The 14,444-nt window shown below is 40.1% G+C and overlaps 1 protein-coding gene across 2 annotated transcripts in view; it reads right to left on the bottom strand.

Moving 5' to 3' along the window:
• Positions 1–14,444, bottom strand: part of neurl4 (neuralized E3 ubiquitin protein ligase 4) — a 134,583-nt gene that overhangs the window by 26,932 nt on the left and 93,207 nt on the right. For both annotated transcript variants that reach the window (XM_063048849.1, XM_063048850.1), the window contains exons 17-19: positions 13,080–13,292; positions 10,161–10,259; positions 1,361–1,504 (exon numbers count right to left, since the gene is read on the bottom strand). In XM_063048849.1, coding sequence (XP_062904919.1) covers positions 1,361–1,504; positions 10,161–10,259; positions 13,080–13,292 — 456 coding nt within the window. The remainder of the gene's footprint in view (positions 1–1,360; positions 1,505–10,160; positions 10,260–13,079; positions 13,293–14,444) is intronic.

Raw genomic sequence — 14,444 nt, 5'->3', positions numbered from 1 at the left:
AAACCCACATTTTCACAAGGAGAATATACATACTCTATATAGTTGACGTCAGACCTGAACTCTGAACTTTAACACCCCAAGCTGTAATAGTGTCACACTAACCACTACACTACTCTAGAGCCAAGGTAACTACAGGCTAGTGAGCCTCTTGTCAGAAGAGGGTGAATTATTGGAGAAATTTTTAATTTATATACATCTATAAAGGGAAGGGCTAATAAGCATGACTTTATAAAGGGCAATTTAACCACAACACAGATATTCATTTGATTAAACCTTTCTATTTTAATTCCAGTCTGATTACAGGAGAACCTCAGGGTAACACTGATGCTGTTATGCAACACCAAAACAGCACTGGGTTTTAAGCTTGCTCTGTGGTGAATGGGTCAGTCCGAAGAACTGGGAGGCACAGCTCTTGCCCTCAAGTCTATCATCCACTGGCCTTGTGGTTGGTGCACATTATGAAGTCAAGGTGTTTGAGTGGAAAGTCCTCTCCTTGCATGAGAGGGAAGTTCACGGACCAGAAGTTGCACGGAAAGCAGACTTCCTTAGGAGTCTGCGGAGATTCGGCACCACATCTAAAACTTAGACAAACTTCTGTGGATGTGTGGTGGAAAGGGTGCTGACTGGCTGCATCATGGCCTGGTACGGAAAATCCTACAAAAGGTAGTGAATTTGGCCCAGTACATCACAGGTAGAATCCACCCAACCATTGAGCACATCTACATGAAACACTGCCGTAGAAAAGCAACATCTATCATCAAAGATCCCCATCAGACAGAACATGCTTTCTTCTCACTGCTGCCATCAGGTAGAAGGTACAAGAGCCTCAGGACTTCCACCAGCAGGTTCAAGAACAATTACTGCCCCTCAACCATCAGGCTCTTGAACAAGAGGGGATAACTCTACTCATTCTCTTTCTGGTGTTCTCACAACTGATGGTCTCACTTTAAGGACTCTTATCTTGTTTCATGCTTGTAATTTATTGCTAAATGGTTGGGAGGATTTTATGCATGATGTACTGGGCTGAATCCTCTACCTTTTGTAGGATTTTCCATCCAAAGGCACTGGTATTCCCATACCAGGCTGTAACACAGCCAGTCAGCACAATTTCTGATAACATGCCGAATCTCCGCAGACTTCTGTTCTATGGATTTGCTCGCAGGAAAATGAATGTCAGGGCTTTATTTGGTGACATGTATGTACTTTGATAATAACATTTACTTTAAATTTTGAAATCAGCGTAGAGGTCTCTCAGAGGGAAGTGTCAGCAGGGGATCAGAAGCTCTCCTGATAACACCCAAGTGAGAGTCAGCGACTTCACGGGAGAAGGGAGGGAAAACAGAGCCGATCCTTTCCTTACCGGGCTCAGGTCTTCCTCCTCTTCACTGCAGCTGGCCGATGACATTGAGGGCGGCTTGGTGCCCTCGCTCTCTTCCAGGGTGCTGGAGCTCACGATCGACACAGCCACTACTTTCCCATACAGGTCCACGACTGCAAAAACGTTCTGGTAGGGGTGAGGACATAAGGAAACAGCAATCAGTCACAACAGGTGCAGGTAGATGGGATAAGGCAGAAGACCAGGGCAGCATAGACTAGAAGGGCCAAAGGGCCTGCTTCTGTGCTGTGGTGGTCTATGACTAGACACCAAGGGTTCCCAACTTGGGGCCAACTGACCCCTCAGTTAATGGTAAGGCTCCATGACATAAAGGTTGGGAACCCTTGTTACAGACCCTGTTGGTTTTGGTAAAAAGAAATTGGTTGGTTGGTGGTCAGCATGGACTCTGTGGGCCGAAGGGCTTTTTCCATGCTGTAACTCTGAATACTTCACACAGTGAGATCAAGACTACAGTGTTTGACTCACACTAAAGATGCTGAACAAATTCAGCAGCCAAGCAGCATCTAAGGAGGTGAATAAAGAGTTGATGCTTTGGGCCAAGATTCTTCATCAGGACTGGAAAGGAAGGGGGACGAAGCCAGAATAAGAAAGTGGAAAAAGGGGGGGAAGATTCATAATCAGATTTAATATCATTGGCATATGTCGTGAAATTTGTTAATCTGGCAGATGATTGGTGAGATCCAGTGAGGGGGAAGGAGAAAAAAATCTGGGAGGTGATAAATAGAAGAGATAATCTCTGAAATATCGACTTGTTTTTTTTAAAACTTTTGCTCTTTTGGCACTGCTTATTTAATTTTTAAAAAATACATTTTTTATAATTTGTAATGTATAATTGCAGTAATTTATAACATTTTCATTATGTATTGCATTGTACTGCAGCTGTAAAACAGCAAATTTCACAATGTATACCAGTGATATTCCGACTTGATAGAGCTGTGCAAAACGATAAGAGGCATGGATTGAGCGGAAGGTCAGAGGCTAATTTCTAGGGCAACGGCTAATATGAGAGGATATACTTTTAATGTGATTGAAGGGAAGTCTAGGTGGGGGAGAATGTAAGAGGTAGTTTTTTTTCTCCCCACACAGAATGTGGTGAGTGCATGGAATGCATTGCTGGCAATAAACTTAACCAACAAGTCTTTGTGCACCAGCCTGGTTTTGCTGTTTCAACAAATGGAACATACAGTGGCATGCAAAAGTTTGGGCACCCCTGGTCAAAATTTCTGTTACTGTGAATAGCTAAGTGAGTAAAAGATGAACTGATTTCCAAAAGGGCATAAAGTTAAAGATGACACATTTCTTTAATACTTTAAGCAAGATTACTTCTTTTATTTCCATTTTTTACAGTTTCAAAATAACAAAAAAGGAAAAGGGCCCAAAGCAAAAGTTTGGGCACCCTGCATGGCAGTACTTAGTAACACCCCCTTTGGCAAGTATCACAACTTGTAAACGCTTTTTGTAGCCAGCTAAGAGTCTTTCAATTCTTGTTTGGGGGATTTTCACCCATTCTTCCTTCCAAAGGGCTTCTAGTTCTGTGAGATTCTTGGGCTGTCTTGCATGCACTGCTCTTTTCAGGTCTATCCACAGATTTTCAACGATGTTTAGGTCGGGGGGCTGTGAGGGCCATGGCAAAACCATCAGCTTGTGCCTCTTGAGGTAGTCCATTGTGGATTTTGAGGTGTGTTTAAGATCATTCTCCTGTTGTAGAAGCCATTCTCTTTTCATCTTCAGCTTTTTTACAGATGGTGTGATGTTTGCTTCCAGAATTTGCTAGTATTTAATTGATTTCATTCTTCCCTCTCCCAGTGAAATGTTCCCCATGCCACTGGCTGCAACACAAGCCCAAAGCATGATTGATCCACCCCCGGGCTTAACAGTTGGAGAGTTGTTCTTTTCATGAAATTCTCCACCCTTTTTTCTCCAAACATACCTTTGCTCATTGCGGCCAATAAGTTCTATTTTAACTTCATCAGTCCACAGGACTTGTTTCCAAAATGCATCAGGCTTGTTTATATGTTCCTTTGCAAATTTCAGATGCTGAATTTTGTGGTGAGGATGCAGGAAAGGTTTTCTTCTGATGCCTCTTCCATGAAGGTCATATTTGTGTTGGTGTTGGTGTCACTGCACAGTAGAACAGTGCACCACCACTCCAGAGTCTGCTAAATCTTCCTAAGGGTCTTTTGCAGTCAAACAGGGGTTTTGATTTGCCTTTCTAGTAATCCAACGAGCAGTTCTCTCGGAAGTTTTCTTGGTCTTCCAGACCTCAACTTGACCTCCAGCATTCCTGTTAACTGCCATTTCTTAATTACATTACGAACTGAGGAAACGGCTACCTGAAAACGCTTTGCTGTCTTCTTATAGCCTTCTCCTGCTTTGTGGGCATCATTTATTTTAATTTTCAGAGTGCTAGTCAGCTGCTTAGAGGAGCCCATGGCCGCTGACTGTTGGGACAAGGTTTAAGGAGTCAGGGTATTTATAAAGCTTGGAAATTTGCATCACCTGGCCTTTCCTAACGATGACTGTGAACAAGCCATAGCCCTAACAAGCTAATTAAGGTCTGAGACCTTGGTAAAAGTTATCTGAGAGCTCAAATCTCTTGGGGTGCCCAAACTTTTGCATAGTGCTCCTTTCCTTTTTTTCCACTCTAAAATTGTCTTTCTTTTTAAATCTTTTTATTAAATAAGTATACAAAAAAGTAAGCCATATAGACACTAATACATTGTTAGAATATAATAAAATTACAGAAGATATTAATACAAAAAAAACTACAAACAATGTAATTTAAACATAATATACCAAGGTAACATAATAGTATACTAATTTTATATATATCAATGGAGAAAAAGAAAAAAAAAACCCCAAAAAAAAACCCACCGTGCAACTAACTAAAAGCAAAGCAAAGCAATGGGCTAACTTGAAACCAAACAGAGTTAAACTTAAAATCACGTCCTCAATCCCGACCTCCATTAAAAACAGTGAAAAAAAACAAGAAGGGTATATATTACATTAAATGAAAATATTGAATAAAAGATCTCCAAGTCTGTTCAAATTTAAATGAGGAGTCATAAAGATTGCTTCTAATTTTCTCCAAGTTCAAGCATAATATCGTCTGAGAAAACCAAAAAAAGGTGGTTGGAGCATTAAGCTCTTTCCAATGTTGTAAGATACATCTTTTCGCCATTAAAGTAAGAAATGCCATCATTCTACGGGCTGAAGGGGAGAGATTACTGGAAATTTTAGGTAGTCCAAAGATAGCAGTAATAAGGTGAGGAGAGATATCTATATTCAATACCTTGGAGATAATATTAAAAATGTCTCTCCAAAAAGTTTCCAAAGTAGGGCAAGACCAAAACATATGAGTTAAAGAGGCTATCTGCCCCGGACATCTATCACAAAAAGGATTAATATGAGAATAAAAGCGCGCTAACTTATCTTTGGACATATGTGCTCTATGAACAACTTTAAATTGAATTAGGGAATGTTTAGCACAGATAGAGGAAGTATTGACTAATTGTAAAATCTGCCCCCAGTCATCCACAGAAATGGTAAACCCCAATTCCTGTTCCCAATCTACCCTAATCTTATCAAATGGAGCTTTCCTAAGTTTCATAATAATATTATAAATCATAGCCGATGCACCTTTCTGACATGGATTAAGGTTGATTATAGTATCTAAAATGTATGTAGGAGGGAGCATTGGAAAGGAAGAAAGTATAGTACTTAGAAAATTTCTAACTTGTAAATATCTAAAAAAATGTATTCTTGATAAATTATATTTATTAGATAATTGTTCAAAAGACGTAAGGGAACCATCTAAAAATAAATCCAAAAATCGTGAAATACCCTTAGTCTTCCAAATTTGAAAAGCACGATCCGTAAAAGAGGGAGGAAAAAATGTTACCTAAAATAGGAATCACTAACCCAAATTGATTAAGATCAAAAAATTTTCTGAATTGAAACCAAATACGCAAGGTATATTTAACTATCGGGTTAGACACCTGTTTAAGGCGTTTCCAATCAAAAGGAAGAGAGGAACCTAAGATAGAGCCAAGTGTAAAACCCTGAACAGATTGTAATTCTAATGCTACCCATTTAGGAATGGATAGTATATCCTGGTCCAGTAACCAGAATTTCATATGTCGAATATTAATTGCCCAATAATAAAATCTAAAGTGAGGTAATGCTAAGCCTCCATCTCTCTTAGCTTTCTGTAAATGTATTTTACCCAGTCTCGGGTTTTTATTCTGCCAAATAAATGAAGAAATTTTAGAGTCAACTTTGTCAAAAAAAGATTTTGGAACAAAGATTGGTAACGCCTGAAATATATATAAAAATTTTGGCAAAAAAAACATCTTAACTGCGTTAATACGACCAATCAAAGTTAAATATAAAGGAAGCCATTTAGATGAAAGTTGAGTAATATGGTCTAGTAATGGTAAAAAGTTAGTCTTAAATAAATCTTTGTATTTACAAGTAATTTTAATTCCAAGATATGAAAAATAATTATTAATCAATTTAAATGGAAATTTATAATATAAGGGAAGTTGTTTATTAATCGGAAAGAGTTCACTCTTACTAAGATTTAATTTATAACCTGAAAAAAGACCAAATTGTGCTAATAACTCTAAAACAGCCGGGATGGATTTTTGAGGATTAGAAATATATAAAAGTAAATCATCAGCATAGAGTGATAATTTATGGGATTTTAAGCCCCGAGTTATCCCAGTAATATTTGGAGATTCCCGAATGGCAATTGCAAGAGGTTCTAATGCAATATCAAATAATAAGGGACTAAGAGGACAGCCTTGTCGAGTACCTCGAAAAAGAGAGAAAAAAGGTGAACTTAAAGAGTTAGTACGGACCGAGGCCACAGGAGAATAATATAAGAGTTTAATCCAGGATATAAATTTCAAGCTGAAATTAAACCTTTCAAGCACCTTAAATAAATAAGGCCATTCTACTCTATCAAAAGCTTTCTCGGCATCTAAAGAGATAACACACTCAGGAACATTTTGTGAGGGAGTATAAACGATAGTTAACAGTGTACGAATATTATAAAAAGAGTAACGACCTTTAATAAAACCCATTTGGTCTTCCGAAATAATAGAGGGAAGTACTTTTTCTAATCTATTTGCTAATAACTTAGAAAAAACTTCAGAATCAACATTTAATAAAGATATTGGTCTATAAGATGCACATTGAGCAGGATCTTTATCCTTCTTTAATATTAAAGAGATTGACGCTCTATTAAAAGATTCAGGAAGTTTACCAAGTTTCGATGAAGCCTCAAAAACCCTACAAAGCCAAGAGATTAATGAAGGAGCAAAACATTTATAAAATTCTACGGTAAACCCATCAGGGCCAGGAGCTTTCCCCAAATTCATAGAGAAAATAACATTCTTAATCTCATCCATGGTAATAGGAGTATCTAACATAGAAGCCATATCCTGTGAAATCTCAGGGAAGTCTAAATTATCTAAAAAAAATCATTCATATATTTAGAATCTCGAGGAGACTCTGATTGATATAAGGAAGAGTAAAAATCACAGAAGGTTTGATTAATCCCCACATGATCAAATATTAGTCGATCATTTTGGTTATAAATCTGATTAATTTGAGATTTAGCATAATTAGACTTCAATTGATTAGCCAACAGTTTACCAATTTTGTCACTGAGTACATAAAGTTCACTTCTTGTTTTCTTTAATTGGTTTACAATCGAGGACGAGAGTAATAAACTGTGTTCCATTTGAAGTTCAGCTCTTTGTTTATATAACTCCTCAGAAGGAGCTATAACATATTTCTTATCAATTTCCTTAATCTTGTCCACAATTACCAACTCCTGCTGCTTCTGCTTCTTCCTCAAAGCAGCAGAATACGAGATAATCTGACCACGAATATAAGCTTTAAAAGTATCCCAAAGAATGTTAACAGAAATATCCTCTGTATAGTTAATTGTAAAAAAAAGATCAATCTGTTCATTCATAAAGTTAACAAAGTCCGAGTCCTGAAGCAACAGCGAATTAAAACGCCATTGTCTATTATTTTGTATATTGGCCAGAATTTTAATAGAAAGCTTAAGTGGAGCATGATCCGAAATGGTTATAGAATCATAATCACATTTAATCACTGAGGGAATAAGACGAGAATCAATAAAGAAATAATCAATTCTTGAATAGGAATGATGAACATGTGAAAAAAAAGAAAAATCTTTTTCCTGAGGATGCAAAAAGCGCCAAATGTCCGTCGACCCAGAATCAGAAAGAAATGAGTTAATCAAAGTTGCAGATTTATTAGGTAAGGTCTGTAAAGGAGCCTAACGGTCCAAAGCTGGAGACAAACAGGTATTAAGATCTCCGCCCCAGATCAATGAAAACTCATTCAAATTCGGAAACTGATTAAATAATGATTTATAAAATTCCGGACAATCCATATTAGGAGCATAAACATTAACCAAAACTACTTTTTTATTAAATAGTAAACCACTAACCAATAGAAATCTACCATTCGGATCAGAAATAATATCATGTTGTATAAAAGTAACCGAGGAGTCTATAAAAATAGAGACGCCTCGAATCTTAGCATTGGAGTTCGAATGAAACTGTTGTTCCTTCCAGAATTTAAAAAAACGTAGTCTGTCCCCCCTTCGCACATGGGTCTCTTGTAAAAATAAAATTTGTGCTTTAAGTCTCCGGAACACTTTAAAAACTTTTTTCCTTTTAATAGGATGATTAAGACCATTAGTATTCCAGGAGACAAAATTAATAATAGACTCCATAAACCCTAAGGTCAACCCACAACAAGGAGGATTGACGATAGGCTCGACCCACGAACCCGGAGAGGGAACAGAACATACAAGAGATACCGGGAAGAAGAACGCAACCCATACTTCAATAATGTATATAGCCCAAGAAGAAAGAAACTAAAAAGTGAAGCCCCTCCCACCACCCCCCACCCCATGTCCGAAAGCTAAGTCTAACGCAGACCAGCCCGAAAGAAGCAAGCACTAAAACTACCCCCATGACTTCCGGTATACGCTCCCTAAAAAACAGTGTAAATATAAAAAAGATCAGCTGATTATAAAACAGTAAAAGAATAAAAAAAGATAACTCAATTAAAATAAACACATAACAAAATAAAAGCCAGAAAATATATGAAAAAAAACCGCAATAAACCCCAGACCCATGAATAAACAGAACAACAAAAAAGAAATAAGATTATTAACCTAAACTAGTTATAAAAACCTACAAAACAAAATAGATTTTAAAAAAACTACAAAATTTAAGGCCACAAAGGAAATACGTAAGATGACAATAAGGAAGTAACCACCCAGAATCCCCTGGGAAAAAGAACGAAATGACGCAGTTAAAAAGAAAGTTTAGCAACCATATTAAGTAATCAAAAATAAACTTTTCTGCCCATATAAGGCAAAAAAAAAATTAAGACCGACAAATTCACAGCCTCCAATCAGCGGAGATAGTTAAAAAATTACAATTAAGATGTCGATGGTGAAAATTGATCCAAATAACTCTGGGCATCCGATGGAGAGTCAAAAAAACGGAGGGCTCCATCCGGCGTACGAATCCTTAGACGTGCAGGGTAAAGAAGCGCTGGTCTTAAATCCATCTTGTAGAGTTCCGACATCACAGATCTGTAACGAACCCGTTGATCCCGGATTGGTTTACTGAAATCTTCCACGAATCGGAATTTAAGATCCAGAAAATCAATGAAACCCTTAGATCGAACAAATCGAAACAGTTTCTCCTTGTCTTGAAAGTAATGAAACCGTAAAATAACATGTCGAGGTCTATCTGACCTAGGCGAGTATGATGGAACTCTGTGAACACGATCCAATAACGGTGGTTGGTCAGGAAATACAGTAGGAAATGCATCTTTTAAAAGTTGAGAAAAATACTTCATAGGGTTATCAGATTCAACAGCTTCACGCACCCCAATCATTCGTAGATTCTGCCGTCGCATTCTAGATTCTAAGTCAGAGTTTTTAAAGGTCAGAAAATCAAGTTTCTTCTTCATTACATTAATTGTTTCTTCGATTTTCCCCATCTTAAGCTCACTTTGTTGTGTGGATTTTTGAAGATCAGATATCGCCGACTGATGTTCCGTAATAGATGTTTGTATCTTATCGATTGAATCGGCAATTTTCTGAAACTGAATTGAAATTTCCGCACGAATCAGCTCCGAAACAGAGGTTGAAATTTCCCTTTGAATTAACTCCGATATAGCTTTCAAAGTCACCGGTGGTTCAGTCGGAGGGAAATCGGTACCTTTCGGTTTAACCGGAGGTTTGCCATCCTTCCCGTTTTTCCCATTCTTAGACATAGCAGATCTTAAACGCATCCAGTTATCGAAGAGCCCAATTTAATTCAAAGTATTGTAAAAGTTGATGCCTTAATGGTTACTTAAAATATAGCTGATCAGAAGAAAAAAAGCTGAGGTAATGGAGCGAGTCAAGAACGCGACTTCACTCCATGAGCGCTATCGGAAGTCCCCTCTAAAATTGTACAAAACAAAAATAATACACTAATCTTGCTTAAAATGTTGAAAAGAATGTTTCATCTTTAACTTTATGACTTTTGGAGATCAGTTCATCTTCTATTCACTTAACTATTCACAGAAACAGAAATTTTGACCCGGGGTACCCAAACCTTTGCATGCCACAGTACCTCTGTACTTAGAACTAAGGGGACATCATACCATGCTGCCTACCTGCCCCTTGGCTCTCTTTTGATCGGTGGACACCCACCTTGGCAATACCTGCTGCTGCCACACCCATGTCCTCTCCATCAACGAAGATGTGCATGGTGTCATCGCCGCCCCGCTTCACACCAACTCTGTTTCCTACCTGTGGAGGGAAAAACGTGGCATAAGAGCTGTGACTCTCCGAAGTTGCTGTGCAAGTCGATTGGGTGGTTAAAAAGGTGTCTTAGTCAGGGGGATTGAGTTCAAGAGCCGTGAGGTAATGTTGCAGCTCCATAAATCTTTGGTTAGACCACACTTGGAATATAGTCTTCACTTCTGGTCACCTCATTATAGGAAAGGTGTGGAAGCTTTAGAGAGGGCACAGAGCAGACTTACCAGCATGCTGCCTAGTTTAGAGAACATCCCTTGCAAGGTTTAAGTGAACCAGGGCTTTTCTCTTTGGAGTGCAAGAGTGTGAGAGGGTGAGCTGACTGAAGCAATACTTGCAGGCTGCCCCCAGCAAACCCTTGGACTGTATTGATTGTTGACGTAAATGACACATTTTACCGTTTGCTTCGACGTACATCTTACAAAAAAAGATAATCTTTCATCTTTAAGGATGGTAAGAGGTATAGGATAGAGTGGACAGCCACCGCCTTTTTCCAGGGCAGGAATGGCTAATATGAGAAGGCATAGTCATGACCAGACTGTGTGAACTATCCCACCATTGTGCGGAAGAGCATCTCAGCTGGCTGGGAAAGTGTATACATGATCCTAACAGTTCCCTTATTTGGTATACACCATCTCAGCAGCTCCCTGATTGTGCAGGAGCTGTTGAGGGATAGTTAGCAGAGCAGGGAGCCTTAGCACAAGCTTCTGTTCCCCCAACATCACATCCTCTGTAGAGATCCACAAACTTTCCACAGGCTAGGCAGTGTGAGGAGAAAGGGGGGAGGAGCTGGGGGGAATGTTTGATCTATTTGGCTCAATGGCTCAGAAAGACAAGTATCTAAGACTTGTGTGGTTACGTAGGAAGACAGCATATGCTCCGCCGGTCTGAAAAAGTGAGATCTCCCTGTAGCCACCAAATTTCAATTCCACTTCCCATTCTGACAAATCAGTCCTTACCTGCCTCTACTGCTGCGATGAGGCCACATACAGGTTGGAGGAGCAACACCTTATATTTACCTCATCCCCTCTCCCTCTCTTGGATTCACCTATAACCTCTACTTTGTACTTATTCCTCCCCTCCTCCACCTTCTTACTCTGACTTCTCTCCTTTATTTCCAGTCCTGATGAAGGGTCTCAGCCCGAAACATTTACCCTTTTCCATAGATGCTGCCTGGCCTGCTGAGTTCCAACAGCATTTTGAATGTGTTGCCAAGAGCCTAGCTGCTTACTTGGCAGATCTGGCATTGCCTCAAACCTGGGATGATTCACGCTTCTTCCAGCCAATGAAACACAAGAAAAGCAGGGACACTGGTGTAATGCATGAAGAGGTTCCCACATAAAATTAACAGTGCTTGCTGTCTGCCCTCAGCTCTTCTTTGGACTGCGTAGGCCATTGACTCGAATAATATATTTCACTATGTTTCAATGTACATGTAACAAATGATCTTATCTAATGATGAGATGCACTGATAGACAGCTGGTATATCCCCCACACCCTAGGTTAAATTGTCTAAAACTGAAGGGCATGAATTCAAGGTGGTAGGTGGGGGTGGGTAGTTGGAGGTGTGTAGGACAGGTCTTTTTTTTTTGCTATTCTGAGAATGGTAGGTGCCTGGATTATGCCGCCAGAGTTGAGGGTGGCAGCAGATATGATAGGGCATTTAAAAAGCTCTTAGACAGACACATAAATATGCAGGAAACGAAGGGATATTTACCATGCACAGGCAGATGAGATGGGGCGGTGGGGGTGGGTAGAGATATGTCTCAACAAAGGAGATGTAAAGCGCTCCTTCCCTCAAGTTCTGGCAACACGCTTATAAATCACCAATGCCTCTGAACGGAAAATCTTACAAAAAGGTAGTGGATTTGGCCCAGTCTATCACAGGTAAAGCTCTCCCATCCATTGAGATCATCTACATGAAACACTGTCAAAGGAAAGCAGCTTCCATTATAAGAGACAGACACCACCCAGGTCATGCTCTCTTCTCACTGCAGAAGGTACAAGAGCCTCAAGACTCACACCACAGGTTCAAGAACAGTTACTAGCCCTCAACCATCAGGCTCTTGAACAAAAGGGGATAACTACTCACTTGCTCATCCATTGAGATGTTCTCATAACCAACGATCTCACTTTAAGGATTCTTTATCTCATGTTCTCAGAAATGGTGAAATATATATAATCTGATAATAAAATTTACTTAGAACTTTGAAATCTTCTCTGTACGCTTCCAGTTTAGCAACGTCTTTCCTATCACAAAGCAACTAAAACTGAACAAAATATATTCCAAATCGGGCCTCACCAATGTCTTCTACAACTGCAATATAACTTCCCAACTTCCGTAGCCAGTGCCCTGACTGAAGACCAGCGTACCGACATCTTTCTTCACCACTCTGTCTACCTGTGACTCCACTTGCAGGGAACCCTGTACTTGTAACCCTGAGATCCCTCTGTTCTATAACACCCACCAGGGCTCTAGTATTCATTGTGAATCATGCAGATGGGTGCTTGAATTTTTGAAATGGACTTTCAACATGCAGCTTTATCAAAGGAAACAAAATGTCCCAACTAAGTCACAGAGAAACAACATGTCACTGACAAAGCCTGAAGAGAGCCAGGGGCCAGATGGGGAAGGGGAGGGGAAGGGGTTTGAGAGCGAGGTGTCCGATGGTGAGCGGGGAGCGACAGCAAGACGCCCGACGGTGAGGTCTCTCGATTCACTCTCAGTTCGGGATGTACACACATTCAGCGTGATGGATAATGGTAAGCAATGCCAATCTCACTGGCCAACGCCCCCTCCCCATCCACACTCACTGTCAGCCGTTCCAGTGAAAAGCCGTAGTTCTGTTTCTGCAGAGCACCATTACGCCTGACCTCCGAGCCGCTGACCAGCCAGCTGACCTTCGACCTCAGCTCCAGCAACGAAGAGGGCAACCCGGATGAGGCGCAAATCTCATATGGCTGAAGAGTGGACAGCCCGATGTGCAACGAGCCGGACCACTGCTCGTCAATCTCATCAATCTTAACCTGTGGGCATCAAGAGCAGGGGCTTGTGAGAGGGACGCTAAGCGGACTACATTGCTAATCACAATCGCCACTCTGCACTTTTCCCATCAGATCCAGGCAGCCTGGATTCCGATAACTCCAGTCAGAATGGGATTGTACAATGCCTCACTACGCTAATTAACAACAGAAGGTGCTCGAAAGACTTGGCAAGTCAGGTAGCATCTGTGGAAAGAGGAGCAGAGAAAACATTTCCAACTGCTTCTTCCACCGCAAATCCTACATGACCTGAGTGCTCAAAGATTCAAAGTACATTTATTACCGAAGTATGTATGCAGTCCTCCCACAGACAGCCATTACCGTTCAAGAAAAACACCAACCCAACACAAAATAAAACAAATCCTGCAAACAACAAAAAGGCGATAAAACATAGAATATAAAACACAAATTCAAAAGAGTTAAGGCATTTTCAGTGCAGTTCAATCAAGTGCTGTGTTGCTCGTTTTCAGCAGACTGCACTGATCAAAATTGCCCAAAATAGCAACAAAAGGAGCAATATCAGAAACCAGAAACACATCATAACTATAGAGTTCATTCCACAAACTGCATTGATTAAACCTTGCCCAAGACCTCTGCACCATCGAGCAAGAGGGAGAGACCAATCGAATGTAGGCACATTCCTCTGGGAGCAGCAAGTGAGAGTATGGCAGACGGCACTGAATACTCGCCTCGAAGATTTCAACCTTCCTCAGCAAGATCGACAAGAAATGGAGTCGATCATAGGCTCGCACCGTCTCCATGTTTTGCTCAAAACCTCACGGAACCTTCTTCCAGATAGCAAAGCACCAAATCACTCAATCAGCCCAAAAAGAACACCACTAAAATGTAGACCACAGGTTTCAACAGCAGTGCAACCACATTTGGTTGATGTAAAGAGATGTACAAGAAGTAGTTTCTTATATCACCTGGAGGACGGTGTCCTTGGTCATCTTCGTCCAGAATCTTTCGGGTTTGATTGAAGATTTTCATACAAAAAAAATCTTAGCCTTGTGATTCTTTTGTCACAGAGAGATACAGCACAGAAACAGAGTCTTCAGCCCACAGGCTCCATGCTAACCGTCAACTACCTATTTTATAGCAACCCCATTTTATTCTCCCCAAATTATCTTCAAATTC

This window comes from Mobula hypostoma, chromosome 5 (assembly GCF_963921235.1).
Source record: "Mobula hypostoma chromosome 5, sMobHyp1.1, whole genome shotgun sequence".
Lineage (NCBI taxonomy): Eukaryota > Metazoa > Chordata > Chondrichthyes > Myliobatiformes > Myliobatidae > Mobula > Mobula hypostoma.
Note: the sequence above shows the minus strand (reverse complement) of the source record. Positions and strands in the feature narration are given on the sequence as shown.